Below are 21587 nucleotides of genomic sequence, written 5' to 3'. Positions count from 1 at the left end.
AATGGCCAATCAGCTTTAATATGAGCGCGACACGTTCGAGAGCGACGCGTTTAGTGACCAATCAGCACGTTCAGTGGACAACGCTTCACTTCTCTATGGGCGGGCTCAAGGTGAGACTAGGGCCAATCAGAGTGCGATATTTTTAACGTTACTGACCAATCACGGCGCTATTTGTATAGTGACGTTTTGTGCTGTTTTTCAATCGAAGAGGGAAGAGTTCTAATCCCAGGAATGAGAGAGACCAATGTGCATAATACTAATACAAATTAAATAATTCTTTGTTCTTAAAATAAATGGTCTTATTTTTTACCCCTGCATGAATGTTTTAAAGAACAATGATAAGAGAGGACGCATTTCACTTGACGTTAAATAAAGCAAATCTGCAGGACCGGACAGTTTTAGCAATGTGGTCTGATTAAGTCAGCTGATCATCAATCATAACTCCAAGGTTTTCTGGCTGTTTTTGAAGGAGTTATGGTTGATGTGCCTAACTTGATGGTGAAATTGTGATGAAACGATGGGTTTGCAGGAACCACAAGCAGTTCTGTCTTGGCAAGGTTGAGTTGAAGGTGATGGTCCTTCATCCAGAAAGAAATGTCTGTTAGACAAGCTGAGATGCGAACAGTTACCGTCAGATCATCAGGATGGAATGAGAGGTAGAGTTGAGTGTCATCAGCATAGCAGGTGGTATGAAAAGCTATGTTTCTGAATGACAAAATCTAATGATGCCATGTAGACAGAGAAGAGAAGTGGTCCAAGAACTGAGCCCTGAGGCACCCCAGTAGTTAGATGTTGCGACTTGGACACCTCACCCACCTCTTCAAGATACTTTGAAGGACCTATCTAAGACACCGAAGTATCTGCAAATCCGAAACATCCTCATTACTTTTTTTATTTATTTATTTTTTAATGCCAAGGTACCAAAAATAAAAGTACAGAGAATATCAACATTGCGTAGAAAGAAATGACATTACATGCAAAGCACCATTTATAGACGTATGTAACAATAAATAAATAATACAAAACGAAAGCTTTAACAAAAACAAGATTAAATAGATTAAAATAGTTTGGATATACTGTTTGAACCTCTTTTTTCAAAAACCATATATAAAGGCTTTTGATGAGTGAATTTACTGTGGTGAATATGAAATTTTGCAAGAAGTAATAATAGGTTAATAATAAAATATTCATTAGTTTTGTCTTTTTGTATATTAAAGAAGCCAAACAGTACATCATTAAAAAAAGCAGAGAGAACCCCTGGAGCACACTGCGATTGATAACATTAGAGAATTCAATCCAAAATTGCTGTGTGTGAGGACAATCCCAAAAGATTTGCATATCAGTTTCATTAGGGTCACCACAAAAAGAGCAGCTTGTATCTATGTCTTATTTAAACCTTTTCAAAAAGACTTTAGCGGGGTAAAATCTGTGTAACAATTTGAATGAGATTTCTCTAACCTTGTTAGTTATTATGTATTTCGAAGACAGAGTCCATACTTTTTTCCAATCAATATGATCAACCACATTCTTCCAATAAGACATCACATATGAAGTTGTTACAAGCTCCTTTTGAAAAAGTGATCTAATCTTATAGTTATGTGATGAAGGATGTGACAAAAAGCATAGTTTTCCTACTGGGATTTCAAACGGGTCTAAAGAAATAGATAAAGTGCTGGATGATCTAACAGAGTCCCTTTAAAGCATAATAGCTCCTTTAGGAATAGCATCCATGACAATTGAGAATTCATTGGGAGTTACTGGAAAATTTAATTTACATAAAAATTCTTCGTAACTTAAAGTAAGACTTTCTGATTTTAAATAAGTGGAAAACAATCAAAATGTTTTTCTCAAAAACCAATTACTAAAACACAAAGATTTTCTTTTATATAAAATGTCTTGATTGTTCCAAATGACAGTACCGGCGAGGGGAGAAATTGTGCTTTAAGATGAATGACCATGCAAGTAATGCCTGTTTATGAAATTTAGATAAATTGTAAGGGATTCTAGCAATATTATAATTACAGATCAAAAGGAAAGGGAGACCATCCTAATTTGGAAAAGAAGTAATTGTGGATAAAATTCCAGATTGAGTTTGGATTACAAAAAAACTGTCTAATTCAATTAATTTTGAATGTGTTGCTCAAAGAAGAGAAATCAAGGTAATTCAACCCACCATACTCATACGTGTTCATTAATACAGACTTCCTAACATAATGGATTTTGTTTTTTTCCAAACTTAAACATGATTTTATCAACTGATTTACAGATTTTGTTGTTCACATATAGAAAGAGTGCAGAGTATGTAAGCCTGGAGATGCCCTCCGTCTTAGCAAGCAGTATTCTGCCTCTCAAGGTCAAGTCTCTCTGCAACCATGCATTGAATCTTCTTTGGGCTTTTATTTTAACCGGGTCAAAATTCAAGGTACATCTTTTATTTTGATTTTTAGTTATCACAATACCTAAATATGTAATTTCAGATTTAACTGGAATATTATAAATGATGGGTGCTGTACAGTTTTTAATAGACATTAATTCACATTTGCTTATGTTTAGAATAAGACCCGAAGCTTCAGAGAACAGTTTTATATAATTAATTTGGGAAGCATCTCTTAAAAATAAGGTGCTGTCATCTGCTAATTGACTAATAAATATAGGCTTTCGATTCTTTAGAGCACCAATTTACAATTAATTCATTAGATAAATTTGGTTTTGGGGATATGTTTTGCAGAGTAATTAAAACCCTTTACAATAATGGAAGTGCTTCGATTAAATTAAAGAATGGCACATCACAAAGGTTTAGTTTATCCAGAGGAGTGAGACAAGGTTGTCCCATTTTTCCCTATTTATTTCTTCTTTGTGCGCAGCTACTTTCAACATTTGTATGTTTCTCTTCTGTCTGCTAGTGGTACATCATAACAGAGTGGTCTCCAGAGTGTTTGACATATGCCTTGTTCCACTGTCACCGCATTATCCTCCGTGTCGAGAAGAGATTCACATCCTGAAGACCCCAGAACACATGGAGGCAGGGCTGGGCTCAAAACTGGGCTTCTCTCCTCTGTCTCTTTCTGGATTTTGCTGTCCTCCCTGAGCAGCTCCACCAGCTTCCACTCACTTCCTCACCTGTCCCAGGACACTTGCAATCCTAAAGCAGAGCAAATAAACCATGCCTGTTAACAACAACAGCACAATGAATTTCAGCAAAAATGTGTCTATTACCTTTTTTTATTTTTTAAGTCTTTCCCCTGCAGGCTCATTTTCTCCTGAATAATACTAAAACAAGAGAAAATGAAAACACTTATGAAAAATATAAAGACAAGTTTAGAAAATACTACACAGCATATGCACACATAATACTGAAGTGCTAAATTTTGGTTAAAACATTTGGAGACATATCTTGAATGACAGCACCACAAAAAAACACACCAAAGAGAAAGACTATGCCTTTTATAGTGATTGTCTTATTGTTTTGTGGGCTTTGTGTTAAAAACCCCCCTGGCTTTTAACACTTTTGCTAAGTTTTTAGTAAATGAAAACACAATACTTACATTTCAATGTAAATTTCCCCACAGAACTCTCACCTGCCTTGTTCTTTGAATAGAAACACTGTAGTCATCTGCGCGCAAGTGATTCTGGGATATGGTAGGGTCCGAAATGTCCATCAGATGTACACATGGGCCCTGTCCCAAATGGCGCACTTCATGTGGACTTTTGGTCTCATGGACTTAAATTGTGCATGTTTGCCAAGTCTACGAGTCCGTAGACCATCCCATTCAGCATTTTAACACTCTGAAGTGTGCTCAGCAGCGCCCCCTTTGTACCCTTGAAGCGGTCTTCGCGAAGCCCGCATAGATGCAGGCTTCGCACACTTTAACAACCCAGGAATCCTTGCGAAATGCCAATCAGACAACGGATGGGAGGAGATTTCGCTCAAGAGCAACTGATGACATGGCTGAGGCAAATTTAGGATCACAATAATAAGGAACCACAGTTTCCACAAATCCCTTCACTGGATTGGGATGTTCTCTTTTATTCTGGATGGCAGTGACTGTAACATCGAGCGTATTTTGCAGTATTAAACACGTATTTATACCTATTTAATCAGGCTCCGAAAATTCTTTAAAAAGAACACAAAGAATGGCCTTGTCAGCTGCCATAGTTGCAACTCTTGTGCATCCGAACAGGGTGTTCAACCAAAGACAACTATGTGTTGGGATGATTATGTCTGTATGTGGGTAGAGTGGTGGAAGTGTGTTTTTGGTGGAACTATGATGTCACTCTTCATCCCAGAGTCGATGGGTTTTTTGAATGGGATTTTTGTTAAATCCCTAAAATAAGGTCTGTGGTTCACACAGGCTCAAGATACTTTCACGTTTTATTCTACGACATAAAACAAATGGGACTACAGGCGCTGGCGGAGACATTAAACATCATCACGCCGAACAGTTTATCAATTTACAGTGTTTTCCAGTCCTAGTATAATTTGTAATACAATTAATTGTAGAATAACCAATTAATAGTTTCCCTCATTTTATATTGTTGGTCGACAACAATCGACAATGTGTGTTTTGTTTTGCCCCGAAATGCAACACAAGTCTTCAGATGGAAGATGCTCGTTTTAATCGCTTTTTCCTACTGATGCTGAGACTGGGGTTCGTAAGGTGAACTCATATTAAGATTATTCCATGTAAACCACCACATTTAATGGCATTTAGTGAAACTTTAACAATGCATAATACTTAAAGCCACGTTAAATTTAAATGTTTACTGCCAAATGAAGCTGTTACAGAGCATGTAGATTGAGGATTTTCTAGAAGCAAGGAAAAAATAACATTTTGTGTAACTTACCCACCCTAACAAAGCTGAAATGTGGTACTTTATTCACTAAACATAAGTTTAATCTTACCATATCAAAAACTCGCTCACTCTGCTGTTACTAAATAGATTACTTAGATTAGATTAGATGCACTAGAATTTTATTGAATAGTTCGTGAAGACACGTGTTAATTAAAATATTCATATTAATCAAGGATTTATTGACTTCTAATGCACCTTATTTCGAAATGTAAAGAAATACGTGCTTTAGTATGTTCTTTAGTTATGATCATTTCATTTATTCACTATACTACTCTGTCATTTTAGTTTTAGTTTGGCTCTAGTTTTGTATTTATTCCAGTTTATATGAAAAGGTTCATGTAGCATGGATTAAAATTCATATAGAGTAAATCCTTTTCACTGAACACGTTAAAAATAAGTTTGAAAAAGTTGTGGGGAGCATAATAGTGGTGAAGCCGAAGGCGAGCGAACGTTATGCTGTAGTTCGTTTATAGCCTAAGTTTAGCTTTTAAGTCCTGGCACTTTTATTTAGTCTTTAAAATTCATCAAAGTTATATTATCTTTTGAAGATTATCTTGATAGACAACTATGGTTGAATACAGAGCTTATTTTTTTGCGATAATCCAAAAAAAAAAAAAAACATTTTTACGACAAGAAAAAGGTGGATAGAATACCCAAGACATGTCACTTGTATAGGTTTGAATGGGGAAAAATCCAACGCTCAATATGGCAGCTCAATCGCAGGAAGCACCTCCTTCTGAATTAAAGAGCCAATCACTAATCGGTAAAGTCAGAACGTCACTGCGGCTGCAGTTAGAAGTTTCAGTTGCTATAGAAACAGTCAACACTCTGAGACGTGCGCTTAGGACTGCGCATGCGCACTGGCTGATCTAGCCTGAAAAAAAAAGCTTTTAATAATGCTATTTGAGCAAAAGTAACAACATTATATGAATCAGTTGTTGTATTTTATCTTTGGTGATTTCATTTATGAAATTTATTTTTTAGGATTAGTGAAAGGTTTTGTGGAATTTTGTGTTTCCCCATTCAAAGAGGTAGGAGTTGCACTTGCATGCCCGAGAGGCGTTTCAAAGATGGCCGCCGAGTGACATGACTTGTCTTAAAAGGACTTTGGTTCAACGCACCACCATTTCTATTTAAAAAACGATTTTCACCGTTTTTGTCAGTACTGAACGCAGCCCAGGCCTGTGAATTCACATCACGTGACACCGTGTGACCAACGGCAGATCGATATACGTCACAGCATGACCTCCAATCTGAATTAAAAGAATATAAGTCTAAAACTGCAGCACTGCAGGAAAGTGGAGTAGATTGTCCGTTTTTACATTTTAGGTGTATTATTATTGTTTATGTGTTGAATTAAATTTTTTTAAAAAGACTCTGCAGAGCATGACGTCATGTTTGTGGCTGTTGCAGCGTCCGAACAAAAAATACGCATGCTCAAAGTGTAGTGTGACCGCGGCTTTGATTCAAACAGTCTATTTACATTGACAATAAGATCATCAATATTTTAGTCAGTCCAAATATACCTGTCTATCATTTACCTAGGTGCTAAGAGATGTTTTGGACTGTGTTGGTTATACAAATGTTAGCATCATTGCTGCAGACAGCGACTGGTCCATTGCAGCTGCCATGCTGGAGAATCCATGTCTGAATGATGCTGTTGAGGTGATAGGGTAAGCAGTTTGCTACCTTTGGCCTTATACACCCATATAACTGACCAACTAGCTGAGCTATTAAATGAAAACTTTAGTTAAGATTTTAAAGCCTTTATAGTGTCCACTACCCAGGCACCCAAACAGTGAAGGAAGCTTTGTTAACAGAGAAGAAGCTCTGGTCCTCTGAAGATTACAGCACCTTCAATGATGATATTGGTGCCGGATGCTGGGCTCGTATATTAAAACCAGAACTACGTGAACGGCAGAATGACCTCGTGAGTGGTTTGCAGACTCCGTTCACTTTCTCTGCAAAACACATCCTAATGCTAATATGCTCAGAGTAAGACTGCTTTGTTTAGGTTTATATATCCTGGAATTTGATAGCAAGTTACTATGATAATCTGCCTTTTGGTAGAGATGGGCTGATGACTGCTGAGGAACCCTGGAGTGGACATTATGTAGTGGAATCTCCAATATGGATGACTGGTAACATGTTACTAATAGTCTGGCCGGTTTTGGGGGTCAACCTCTCTTGAGTTTCTATTCCTATTTTTTTAGATTTTCCTTCCTTCCTTCCATCCTTCCTTCCTTCCTTCCTTACTTACTTACTTACTTCACTAACTCACTCACTCACTCACTGAATTGCTCTACTATTTTCAGATCATGTTAAGATAATGCCTGGCAAAAAGTACTATTTAAATTTTTAAAAAACTTTAAACATTATATATATATATATATATATATATATATATATATATATATATATATATATATATATATATATATATACCACGACTGATATATATATATATTCAGTTGAATTAAATAGTCTTTTATTAATTTCCTTAAAAGGATAGTTCACCCAAAAATTAAAATAACCGCATGATTTACTCACCCTCAAGTCACCCTAGGTGTATATGACTGTCCACTGGATGATGGAGGTGTAGCCTAAGCTCTGGTGAGAATATGCTAGTCTTGCGAGAACCAAGTTTTGTTCACAGCAAAGAAAAATCAGTCTCCTCTTGGCTTATATCGAAATCCTCAGACATTTTTTTCTTTACGAATCCTTGTTTTGTACTTCTAATTTATGACTGGTGTTTTGTTTTGCTCTCTCCTGAGCTTACACTACACCTATGTCCTACGTCATATGTTTTAAATATGGATATTTTTCTTACACAAATGCATGGCTTCGCTTCAGAGGGCCTTTATTCACCCCCAGAGCTATGGGGAGCACTTTTATGATGGATGGATGGATGCACTTTTTTTTGGGCTTTTAAAATCTCGAACCCTATTCACTGCCATTATAAAACTTGGAAGAGACAGGACATTTATATACAGGTGCTGGTCATATAATTAGAAATATCATCAAAAAGTTGATTTATTTCACTAATTGCATTCAAAAAAGTTAAACTTGTATATTATATTTATTCATTACACACAGACTGATATATTTCAAATGTTTATTTCTTTTAATTTTGATATTTATAACTGACAACTAAGGAAATCCCAAATTCAGTATCTCAGAAAATTAGAATATTGTGAAAAGGTTCAATATTGAAGACACCTGGTGCCACACTCTAATCAGCTAATTAACTCAAAACACCTGACAAGGCCTTTAAATGGTCTCTCAGTCTAGTTCTGTAGGCTACACAATCATGAGGAAGACTGCTGACTTGACAGTTGTCCAAAAGACGACCATTGACACCTTGCACAAGGAGGGCAAGACACAAAAGGTCATTGCAAAAGAGGCTGGCTGTTCACAGAGCTCTGTGTCCAAGCACATTAATAGAGATGCGAAGGGAAGGAAAAGATGTACAAGCAATAGGGATAACCGCACCCTGGAGAGGATTGTGAAACAAAACACTTTAAAAAATGTGGGGGAGATTCACAAAGAGTGGACTGCAGCTGGAGTCAGTGCTTCAAGAACCACTACGTATAGACGTATGCAAGACATGGGTTTCAACTGTCTCATTCCTTGTGTCAAGCCACTCTTGAACAACAGACAGCGTCGGAAGCGTCTTGCTTCAAAAAGGACTGGACTGCTGCTGAGTGGTCCAAAGTTATGTTCTGTGATGAAAGTAAATTTTGCCTTTCCTTTGGAAATCAGGTTCCCAGAGTCTGGAGGAAGAGAGGAAAGGCACACAATCCACATTGCTTGAGGTCCAGTGTAAAGTTTCCACAGTCAGTGATGGTTTGGGGTGCCATGTCATCTGCTGGTGTTGGTCCACTTTGTTTTCTGAGGTCCAAGGTCAACGCAGCCGTATACCAGGAAGCTTTAGAGCACTTCATGCTTCCTGCTGCTGACCAACTTTATGGAGATGCAGATTTCATTTTCCAACAGGACTTGGCACCTGGACACAGTGCCAAAGCTACCAGCACCTGGTTTAAGGATCATGGTATCCCTGTTCTTAATTGGCCAGCAAACTCGCCTGAAAATCTGTGGGGTATTGTGAAGAGGAAGATGCGATATGCCAGACCCAAGAATGCAGAAGAGCTGAAAGCCACTATTAGAGCAACCTGGGCTCTCATAACACCTGAGCAGTGCCACAGACTGATTGAGTCCATGCCACACCGCATTGCTGCAGTAATTCAGGCAAAAGGAACCCCAACTAAGTATTGAGTGCTGTACATGCTGATACTTTTCATGTTCATACTTTTCAGTTGGCCAAGATTTCTAAAAATCCTTTCTTTGTATTGGTCTTAAGTAATATTCTTATTTTCTGAGATACTGAATTTCCTTAGTTGTCACTTATAATCATCAAAATTAAACTAAATAAACATTTGAAATATATCAGTCTGTGTGTAATGAATGAATATAATATACAAGTTTCACTTTTTGAATGGAATTAGTGAAATAAATCAACTTTTTGATAATATTCTAATTATATGACCAGCACCTGTGTATATATAAAGAATGGCTTGAGGGTGAGTAAATCAACCAAAAATGAAAATTCTTCGCCGTTTACTCACCCTCATATCATTCCAAACACTGACTGTGTTCGTCTTTAAAACACAAATGAAGATGTCCTTCTTGAAACAAGAAATCTTGAGATTTCTGTCCCTTCATTGAAAGTCCGTTTCAACAAAACCACTTCAAAAAGCTTCAAAAAGTTCAGAAAGACATTGTACAAGTATGAATTGAGCTGTTTAATTAAAACTTTTGTTTTATATAATGAATACATTTAATTTACGTTTGTATTCATGTATAATGATTGATCACTGCAAATACATTGAGCACATCAAATATGGTAAATGGAATCTCAACCATACATACATGCATACAGCAAGCATGTTGGAATGAAAGTGGTCGTTGTAGCCAGTGAGTGAATGTCACTTATTTTATACAGTAAGTGTTGATAAATTGTATTTCTTTTTCCTGTAGCACACACTACTCAGTTTACACAGCCAGGCTGGTTTTATCTGCAGACTGTAGGGAATCTCACCCATGGAGGAAGTTACGTGGCTTTAACAGACAGTAAAGGGAACCTCACAATTATTATTGAAACCATGGTGGGTGGCTGGCTATTTTGTTATGTCTTGTGAAAGTCACAAGTTTTAGTGAATCATTTATTTTGATCTCTATGCACACTATGAAGACTCCTCCCTTTCTCTTTTTATAGACACACAATCACTCTCAGTGCATTCGACCTCCTCTACCGCACTTTGACGTCTCCCCTCAGAATGCCACATTTCAGCTCATAGGTTATTTTGTAAGTACAGTTCTGTCTGTTCTTGATATTTCTATCCATTAATTTCTGAACCTTAAGGCTTAATGTTGCGTTGCTTGTGCTTTTATCTTATTTTAGGCACATCTCACTGACCTTCAAGTGTGGTATTCAAAATTGGATTTTGAGACCAAAAAAGATACACTGTTTCAGCGGAGCAGTCCTGTTAATGTATATTTCAATCAGTTCACTCCATATTTCATATCTTTTCATATTTTTACTGTAGAATAAATAGGCAACCTTCCTGTTTCCACACAGGTCTATAATGGTTCCTTCACCTTAAAACTAGATGTTGATGAGGTTTACACAATCACAACAGTCAAAACTGGACAAAGAGGCTCCTACCCGGAGCCCCCCAAATCCCGCCGATTTCCAAAGAATTACTCTGATGACTTCACTGTCGGTAGTGGATATTAGTGTCAACAGGAAACTACTGGAAGCATTGACTCAACTGATGTTCATGAAAACATTCCTTTTCATTCTTAGATAACCCTCCATTCTCGGAGGCCCCGTATTTTGCTGATCAAACCGGTGTGTTTGAGTACTTCAGAAATAGCACAGATAATGGCCCGCATGCCTTTACCTTGCGGCAGGTGGTCCCTGAACGACCGGTCACCTGGGTTAGAGATGCCGACCAGACCATCAGCATTATAGGGGACTACAGCTGGTATGTTTGTCCTCGGTACTGATCATTTGCTGAGCCAGCAATATATGGGAGAACATTCATTTTGCAGAGATGTTTTAATCAATACTGCAGTATTATATTATAGTAATCACAATTAATAATGTAACCAAAATTCACTACTAGGGCAGACCTCAATGTGTCCTGTGACGTCCTCATTGAAACTCCCATCACTGGGGGCGTGTTCGTGGCGGCCAGGGTTGATCAAGGTGGAGGATCCGTCAGAAAAGCAAAGGGTGTCTTTTATTGGATTTATGCAAATGGGACCTATAAAGTGACCAATGATATAGGTAACCATTTTATATTTCCATTTCTTTGAAAACAGTCAAATTTGGTCATAAACATTAAATTTTTCACAATTTTTCACCAGGCAATTTGGCTAGTAATTTTTCTTAAGTGACTGGCCATTCAGAACTTCTACTAGCTGAAACTCTACTAGCTCAAAATCACAGCTTATATTTAAATATATTTATTATTATGCATGATTCTGAACCATTGAATGGCTTTCAGTTTTGCAATAATCAGTCATTGTTTGCGGATACCATAAAAATAAATAAAAAAACAAAACGCTGTGTTATTTCTCATTCTGTTCTTGCACTTTCAAGCTCAATGCGGCAGTAATTCACAAATTTACAAAAGTAGAAATTTATAAAATATCTTCATGGAACTTGATCTTTACTTAATATCCTAATGATTTTTGGCATTAAAGAAAAAACGATAATTTTGACCCATACAATGTTTTTTTTGGCTATTGCTTAAAATATACCCCAGTGACTTAAGATTGGTTTTGTGCTCCAGGGTCACATATTTTATATGAAGCATAGATTCTATTCACAGAAAGACAACGCCTTATTGGAAAATGCACAATACATCTTCCAGCCTATAGTTTGAAGTCAGTATGTACTGTACGTATATTTGTCCCAAATTCAATGTTAATGTAATTTACTGGAAATTTACTTTGCCCTTTGTTTTGCTAATGTTGAAGGCTCCTCTTAGAGAAAGGGCTCTGATAGTGGTATTTGAAATTATATTTTTTTTTATATTATCATATATTATATTATATTATGGTATGTGAGGGTTGAGAGTTGATCATTTTAAACCCTGGTTATAGAATTAGATGCTTTGTATATGCATGGCCTTTTGGACAATCTTATGCATAAGCCTTGCACATTGCAGCTGTGCACAGCTAGTCTATGTCAAGGGCTAGGGAGGGAGTCTATGGCAGCCCATTGATCTCCTTGAAGAAGGAAGAAATCTGGCACACTGATTTGGGGGAATCTGAATTCCTTCTGCCCAAACTGTGCGTAAGTTTCTGATAACAACTTTGAACTGACTGACCAGGGCTGGGTTTCCCAAAAGCACTGTAAACATAAAGCCCCCGATGTACTTCAAGCAAAAATGAAGAATGAATGGGTGTGATGTCATTTCGAATTAAGTCTGGCCACGATGAAGTTTTTTTGGTGGTTTGAAACTCGCCAGCTATTAAATTGGTATTGCCGTTGGACCATGTAAATGGTGTGCTCTGGGGATTATGGTGCTTATATGAAATTCCTTTTCATCAGATTCCAATCTTAATTTTGTTATATACCCGAGTTAATTATTTTTTATTGTGTTTTAACTAATCTTTGTTTTTCACATTAAAGGTGGACAAAGAGTTCTTGCTGAAGGGCTGTCAGGAACAAGGGAAGGTGTATGGTATACCTTAACCCTTAGTGTCAAGGTAACATCTGCATGTACTGTACATTAAATGGTAGCCTTTAATCTGTTCATTATGTCTTTGTTCTTAAATGTGCATCTTTTGGTTCACAGGGATATTTGGCCACGGGGATGCTGAATGGCTATCCGCTGTGGAAGAACGCTGTTGTTCTCGAGCCCAAGAATGGCTGGGCTGCGCTAGGAACTCTCTCTTTTGAATATGCACAGTTTGATCATTTTGAAGTGAATGCAGAATAATTTATGCGTCACATCAGTCGTGTTTACATGATCATTACACACTTTCGCTGCTTTTTACAGAGATAACATACTCTGATGAAGGTCTTATTTCATTTGTTGATTTTTACAGATTGATTTTCTCTTTGAAGGTTATAAATGAGGAATGTGAAGTGTTTATCTTCTTCAAAAAGGGACATTTTATGCCAATTACTGGGCTGTTTGTCAGAGTAGTGTATGAAAGACTTACACTACCAGTTTGGACATATTTGATGGTTGTCTATGAATTCTTGTAATAATAAACAGAACTAATAACTTAAAATGTGATAAAAAATTCTTATAATGAGCGTTTACCATGCCAAGCACTGCTGACTTCACCTGTGTGTGAAGTGTAATAAATCTATTTATTACACTTATACTAAATGTTTATGGCATCAGACAAAATTTATACACTTAACCCTGTTTTACATTTGATAAACATTTTAGATGAAAAACAAGTTATTGACATGAAACATACCAAGCATGTCTTTTTTGGGTCATTTTCCTGGCTGTTATTATTTATGAGTTGTAAATGTTTCAGGCATGATTGAACTATTTTTAAAGTTAAGTTTATGTAAATAAAAGAATATTGATATTAAAAATATAAAATGGAAATCTTGCCAAATTAAAGTGGACCGTAGAAGAAAGATGTATTTAACAGCTCTAATATTGGCCTATATTCAGACTTATAACAATATTTAGGTTTTCTGGATTGTTTGTAAAATTATTAAAATATTCAGTTCAAAGAGAATCAGAGTGAAAACATGCTAAATATGGAACCAAACACAGAAATTAAACTTGGATCTTTATTAATGGATCACTAGATGTAAAAAAAAAAAAAAAAAAAGAGTAGTAAGTTTGTCCCTCTGAACCTCAGCGTCTTTCTCAACAACATAGACTCATATTCGTCCAAATATATCGCCCAGGTAAAAGAGTCTGCTGTCAGTTATATAAATTATAATAACATCATAAGCGGTGTGGGTTAATGTTGCTGTGTTTAGTTCTTGTCCTCATGTGTCGTCGGAAAGTCACTTAATGATGAAGAGGAGGAGGCCAAACACGAGCTGTCATCAGGAGACACATGTTTTCAGATAGTGGGAACAGTTCCTAATAAAGAAACAAAAAAAAAAAAAAAGTTTTGCACTGGAGGAATATTGGGTTAGTTTATCATTCATCATTTCTTTTGTAGCGTGTGTGTGGGTAGCTGACATTTATGTCTGAATCTAATAATTTATACAAAAATGACTAAAAAGGCAATTCATGCATACAATGCACCTTCTCTATGATTGGCATGTTTTTAATTTCTGAATTAAAATTCATGTTAAAAATCACTTTGGTATTTTTGGAAGCATAAATACAGTAAAACATATCAAGGTGATACTTTCCTTAATGAAAAAAAATCATTAAAAGAATGAAGGCTAGGTTGGTATTTGTGTATGTGTTTAATGGTTGAATTATTGATTTATTACATAGAAAAAAAAGAAGAAGAAATAAACAATGAATCAGTTTAACAAAACATTATTAATAGGCCTATTTGAAACACTTTTGTCCACCGAATCAAAGTCATGTTGTGCAACCATGCAGAAAATAAAATCAATAAACAGGAAATTATAGCATTGAATCCTGCAGACCATTACTGTGTGTCAATAAGGTCAGTAACACTTTTTAATATACAAACCCGATTCCAAAAAAGTTGGGACATTGTACAACTTGTGAATAAAAACAGAATGCAATGATGTGGAAGTTTCAAATTTCAATATTTTATTCAGAATACAACATAGACGACATATCAAATGTTTAAACTGAGAAAATCTATTATTTTAAGGGAAAAATAAGTTGATTTTAAATTTCATGGCATCAACACATCTCAAAAAAGTTGGGACAAGGCCATGTTTACCACTGTGTGGCATCCCTTCTTCTTTTTATAACAGTCTGCAAATGTCTGGGGACTGAGGAGACAAGTTGCTCAAGTTTAGGAATAGGAATATTGTCCCATTCTTGTCTAATACAGGCTTCTAGTTGCTCTACTGTCTTAGATCTTCTTTGTCGCATCTTCCTCTTTATGATGCGCCAAATGTTTTCTATGGGTGAAAGATCTGGACTGCAGGCTGGCCATTTCAGTACTCGGATCCTTCTTTTACGCAGCCATGATGTTGTAATTGATGCAGTATGTTGTCTGGCATTGTCATGTTGGAAAATGCAAGGTCTTCCCTGAAAGAGACGACGTCTGGATGGGAGCATATGTTGTTCTAGAACTTAAAATATACCTTTCATTATTGATGGTGCCTTTCCAGATGTGTAAGCTGCCCATGCCACACGCACTCATTCAACCCCATACCATCAGAGATGCAGGCTTCTGAACTGAGCGCTGATAACAACTTGGGTTGTCCTTGTCCTCTTTAGTCCGGATGACATGGCGTCCCAGTTTTCCAAAAAGAACTTCAAATTTTGATTCGTCTGACCACAGAACAGTTTTCCACTTTGCCACAGTCCATTTTAAATGAGCCTTGACCCAGAGAAAACACCTGCACTTCTGGATCATGTTTAGATATGGCTTCTTTTTTGACCTATAGAGTTTTCGGCAATGGCGAATGGCACGGTGGATTGTGTTCACCGACAGTGTTTTCTGGAAGTATTCCTGAACCCATGTTGTGATTTCCATTACAGTAGCATTCCTGTATGTGATGCAGTGCCGTTTAAGGGCCCGAAGATCACGGGCTTCCAGTATGGTTTTCCGGCCTTGACCCTTACGCACAGAGATTGTTCCAGATTCTCTGAATCTTTGGATGATATTATGCACTGTAGATGATGATAACTTCAAACTCTTTTTTAAATTTTTCTCTCGGAAACTCCTTTAAAAAAAAAAAAAAAGATTAGGTTAGAGAGCTCCCCAATCAAAGGGTTGTGAGTTCGAGTCTCGGGCCGGCAGGAATTGTGGGTGGGGGGAGTGAGGTGCCCTTGAGCAAGGCATCGAACCCCCAACTGCTCCCCGGGTGCCGCAGCATAAAATGGCTGCCCACTGGTTCACAGTGTGTGTGTGTGCTCACTGCTGTGTGTGTGTGCACTTCGGATGGGTTAAATGCAGAGCACGAATTCTGAGTATGGGTCACCATACTTGGCTGAATGTCACGTCACTTTCACTTTCACTTTCACTTTCAGATATTGCTCCACTATTTTTCACCGCAGCATTGGGGGAATTGGTGATCCTCTGCCCATCTTGACTTCTGAGAGACACTGCCACTCTGAGAGGCTCTTTTTATACCCAATCATGTTGACAATTGACCTAATAAGTTGCAAATTGGTCCTCCAGCTGTTCCTTATATGTACATTTAACTTTTCCGGCCTCTTATTGCTACCTGTCCCAACTTTTTTGGACCATGTAACTCTCATGAAATCAAAAATGAGCCAATATTTGGCATGACATTTCAAAATGTCTCACTTTCAACATTTGATATGTTATCTATATTCTATTGTTCAGCTCATCGCTTAAATCATTAAGCTGCTATTTTCAAACGGAATGCAAAATATGTTACACATATTACAGTGACCATAAATAGACAGACATCATGCTCTTCTGATTTTATCTTAAGGATGATCCTGACATCCCCTTGACTGAAGATGACTACAAAAGAAGAAGACCACATCCAAACTAAGAAACTAGTTCTTAAACTGGGGAAGACTGTAATGATCAGTCCAGAATCAGAAAACATTGCTATTATATGAAACAAACTTAGTATACCTTAACATATGAAACTTGTTTTTCTTTCAGAAAAAGTCAAAGCTGGCTACTTATGTTGTAACATCAGGACTGCAGTATGGCATGGGCAAAAACATCTTCCACTTCTTCTTTAAAGTACTGTAATACTATATACGAGAGCAGCATAATTGTTGAAAATAAAATTGAAAGGAATTTGCTGAAAACTCACTCGCCCTCAGTTGATCCAGTATGTGGATGAGTTGTTTCTTCACCAGCACAGAAATGTATTAAATCACTTGCTCACCAGTGGATCCTATGCAGTGAATGGGTGCCGTCAGAATGAGAGGTCAAACAGCTGATAAAGACGTCACAATAATCCACAAGAAATCCACACCGCTCCAGTCCATCAATTAGTGTGTTGTGAAGTGAAAAGCTGATTTCAAATAAAGTCAAATCCACAATTAAGAAGCTTTCAAACTAATACCAATCACTCTATCCATAATATTGCTTTCTTCAGTGAAAAAGTTGAAGTTGGAGGGGGGGGGTGGGGGTTCTTAAATTGACCACTTATGATTAAAAACAGTCCCAAAATAATTCTAAACAACTATAAATGTAAATTTTGATGGGGATGGACTATTTTACAGAAGGAAGCATTATTATGGATTTGGGAATTTATTTATTTAATTGTATGTATTTTGGCCAGAAGCAACGGTTTAAAGTTTACATAACTTTACCTTTTCACTTCACACTTTTAAAACTTCTTCATTTTCCTCTAGACAGCTTGGCTCGGAGAGCTTAACAGTATTCCTGTTTCTGGGCCCGGGACAAATATCATTACTGCCATTCACATCCACGACCTTGCAAGATTTGAAAAACTGCAGTTATGACATTTTTTTCAGATGTTGATTGATCGGTGTTTGTTTTTTTCCTTCTCATTTTTCATCCCTTTTTTTGTAATCATTTGTCATTTTTAGAGTGGTACAAAACTTCATTGATCATAAACCAAAAACACACAATTTCATCGCTGTGGATGATTCAAAGAACACTTTTGAAGACATTGTGAAAGTAATATATCATCCCACACATCCTCTTTATATCTGTGTGATTTATTGCATTCCGTTACTGAATGCAATGCTCACACTTAAGTTTAGATTTGCAATGAGAAAATGGCACTGAAAATCATTAGTGAACATGCAGCCATTCCTTTGGCTATTGCCTCTACCCTAGGGTCTGGAAAAATAGAAAACGTCCCAAAGGAGGATGCCTATGGCACAAAGGCAATTACAGTAGGCTGTTTTAGCTAAACACACATTTTTGCCATGTGATAAAATAATAGATGAAGGTAATATATCAGATTGTTGTGTATTTAAACAGGAAACTGACCTGCTTTACCTCGGTGTCAATCTTCGGACTGAGTCTGTTTTCTTGAAGGACATTGAACCTCCACTGGGAATGTGAATCTGGGATAGTTGATAACATATCTCAAGTGCTGGAGGAATACAAACAGACAAGACAACTGTTAGTAAGTTTTAATAAAGACATGTCTAAAGAACATAGTTTTACAAAACATGCTTACATGCTTCTATATTGCATTTAATTTCCTTCAGCCAATAAAAATCTGTCTTCTTGGGCCCCCTGCTGTTGGCAAAAGCTCAGCTGCAGTAAAGTTGTGCAGACAATACAAACTTCATCATATTAATGTCAATAAAACCATCAAGGAGAAAGTCAGAAGACTGATGAGTGAGATCTACAGTGCATAACTTCTGCACTACTGTTCAAAACTGGGGTCAGCAAGTATGCATACAGTAAAATCAAAAGTGACAGTAGGGACATTTGCAATGATTTACTATTCATGAAACGTTTCCACAATAATATACAAAAAATAAACACAGCTGTTCAATTCATAAGGACCGGTTTCTGATTTCAACTGAATTTTACTGATAATAATAATAAGTATTTCTTGAGCACTAAATCAGCATATTAAAATGATTTCTGAAGCATCAAGTGACACTGGAGACTGGAGTAATGATGCTGAAAATTCAGCTTTGCCATCACATAAATAAATTACATTTTAAAATATCAAAATAGAAAATAGTTATTATAAATTGTAATAATATTTCTCAATATTACTGTTTTATTGTATTATAGATCAAATAAATGCAGCCTTGGTGAGCGTAGGAGATTTCTTTGCAATATTTAAAGGAATGAGATGTATGGTGGGGTCCAGAGATCTAAGATCACATTAAAAATATTGTACACAAAATCCTGGCAATAAACAAACAGTTGTAGGGTTTTGAAAGATGTCAAACTTTTTTATTTTTTGGAAAAAAGAAGCATTTTCACTAGCACAAACCCTTTGTTCCCACTGTATACGAAGCTGTCTCTTAAATATACATTTCAGGAGGAATTGCTTGAGGGAAATGAGAAGACAAGCGAGAACAAGGAAATGCTCATTGGTGCTGAAGCACAGCTTAAAACTCTAAAGAACAACATGCTTTGTTCAACATTGGAAATCATAGGAATAAATGACATTTCATCATCCTGTTTTTACTTTATTATTATGAAAATAAATGCACCTTTCTGTTAGCATAAAATACTTTTTTCAGAAACATTAAACAGTCTTATCCCAAGCTTTTGAATGGTAGTGTACATTATGAAAGTAAAGTTGGGTTGGTGAATGCTGTTACATGTTAACAACCACAGAGTTCATCTTCTCACTGGATGCCACTGATGAGTTTCTGAAAGAGCGTGTTCAGAGTCTTCCACAGAATGTGGGAGAAGAGATGCATTACACTCAAGATGAGTTTACAGAGAGTCTTGCACAATTCAGGGAGACTTTGGCAGAAGACGAGTCTGTGCTTGACTATTTCGATTACCTGGAAATCCACCCTGAACACAACGGTTAGAACCCAAACTATAACACTTCCTTTTGTTCTCACATAAGAAAATAGTACTGTATCAAATTGTTAAATGAATTGAGCTGATTGTGAATGGTATTGAGAATGGTATTTTCATGTTGTCCTTTTCAGACTGTGAGAATGTGGACACAGTGGAGAAGATCATTAAGACAGTGGGGCGGCCGAAGAACTACGGTCCGAGTCCAGAGGAATTGGAGGAAGAAAGGAAGAGGAAAGAAGACGAACGGCACCAGCAGCTGAAACAGGAGGAAGTTGAGAAGGAACTCAGGAAGAGAGTGGAGAATGATGAAATGACTGCTCTTTTGGAGGAATGGGTAAATTTAGCCTAATGTTGAAACAAAACCTCAATCTCTTGCCCTCACCCTAACATTACAGGAGAACCACAGATATAATAGCAAAGTGAAGTTCTCCCAGGGGAATTCAACTGTAATATTTATACATTGGTTGTGAAATACAATATTTGGTGGCTATATGTAGATTCAAATGTGTACATCATATTTACCATTGTTTAAAGATTTGGATTCAGTAAGATTTTTTTGAACAAAGTCACTTATGCTCACATTGGCTTTATTTAATTAATTAAAAACAGTAAATATTAAAATTAATATTGTGGAATATTATTACAATTAAAAATATATATTTTCTATTTTTATATATTTTAAAAATGTGTTTAATTTTTAGCATCATTACTCCAGTATTCAGTGCCATATGATGTTTCAGAAATTATTGTAATATGATCATTTATTGCTCAAAAACATGTATTGCTGTTATCAGTGAAAACAGTTGTGTTGCTGAACTGTTTTTGTGGAAACAGTGATGCATTTTTATGATTCAGGGAGAAACTGATGCATTTTTTCAGGATTCTTTGTTATATAGAATAGAAAGTTAGAATTTAGTTAGACATTTATTTTTATATATATTATTTATATATATATAGTATATAAATATTTATTATATATATTTTTTTATACAATATAAAATACTTTTCTGTTAATTTTGATAAATCTAATGCATCCTTGCTAAATAAAATGATCAATTTCTTTAAAAAAAATAAATAAATCTGACCTCATAAAACCAAAAACAAAATCTGTTACCCTTGTGACGACTACATTGTTCAGCTTGTGGATGTTTATTTTCAGAGCAGGAACATGGTCGAGGTGAAGAAGCAGGAGCATGAGCTATTAGAGACACGATCTGTCCCCATGAGACACGACCTGATGAAATACGTCATGCCTACAGTCATGCAAGGACTGATGGACTGCGGTAAGGTCAAGCCTGGTGACCCTGTGGACTTTCTGGTAACACCTGTCTCATAGACTTCATATCACATGTTATATTTAACAACAAATTATTTGCGTTTACGTTGTGTCATAATCTCTTTACTCCATTTCAGGCTGAATACCTCTTCAGGAACAACTCAGATGATTAGCTTACCCTGCTATTGTAGTTAAACGTATATACATTTTTTTTTTCTGTCACCATAAAAGTGAAAATAGGTGCTACAGTAGTTAAAGCTTCACAAGTAAACAATAAAGAACCACATCCTCTCTGGGGGCCGCCTAAGGGGCCAGATCACATGATCAGCTTTGCTCTGTAATTTGACCAAGTTCTTCATAAAATATAGAATTTGTATAGTACTTTTTAAGTGGTCAATCTACTTCACCTACCTACCTACCTACCTACCTAAATGAATGAATGAATAAATAAATAAATAAATAAATAAATAATAAATATTATAAAACTCACAAATTTCCCCAGCACTGCTAAATACTGTGCAGGCTTTGCATGCTTATATGCAGTATGGCCAAAAGTATTTGTGAAACAGTATGCAGGGCTAAATGTTTCAATGGTTTTATACAGTTTTATGTTATAATTTTCAAACCAATTTCTTATGAATGAATTAATAAATAATACAAAGAAAATTAAAATATCTTAAGGTTTCGCTACGCTATAAGGAATAACATTGTTCGATGTAATTTAATAAAGAAATGTTTTGAAATGTTCGTGACAATGTTATTACAAAGTATACAGATTTTAAGGAACTTGCTGCCCCTTTAAATACAAATCTTTCAAAACAAGACGCGTGCC

At 36.3% G+C, this 21587-nt stretch overlaps 1 protein-coding gene and 1 pseudogene across 1 annotated transcript; both read left to right on the top strand.

The window, feature by feature from the left end:
* The first annotated feature begins 95 nt into the window (after positions 1–95).
* On the top strand, positions 96–13406 carry LOC109046970 (galactocerebrosidase-like). Its single transcript, XM_042777220.1, has 10 exons — positions 96–110; positions 6400–6527; positions 6628–6784; positions 10130–10219; positions 10316–10405; positions 10493–10637; positions 10721–10901; positions 11043–11206; positions 12560–12636; positions 12726–13406. Exons 1-10 carry the CDS (start codon positions 96–98, stop codon positions 12867–12869), a joined length of 1191 nt encoding a protein of 396 aa, XP_042633154.1. The 3' UTR covers positions 12870–13406.
* A 719-nt stretch (positions 13407–14125) lies between these two features.
* Positions 14126–20928, top strand: LOC109046971 (annotated as a pseudogene).
* The last annotated feature ends 659 nt before the right edge of the window (positions 20929–21587 follow it).

The sequence above is a fragment of the Cyprinus carpio genome, chromosome A20, assembly GCF_018340385.1.
Source record: "Cyprinus carpio isolate SPL01 chromosome A20, ASM1834038v1, whole genome shotgun sequence".
NCBI lineage: Eukaryota > Metazoa > Chordata > Actinopteri > Cypriniformes > Cyprinidae > Cyprinus > Cyprinus carpio.
The sequence above is the reverse complement of the archived record's forward strand: the minus strand, read 5'-3'. Positions and strand labels throughout refer to the sequence as shown.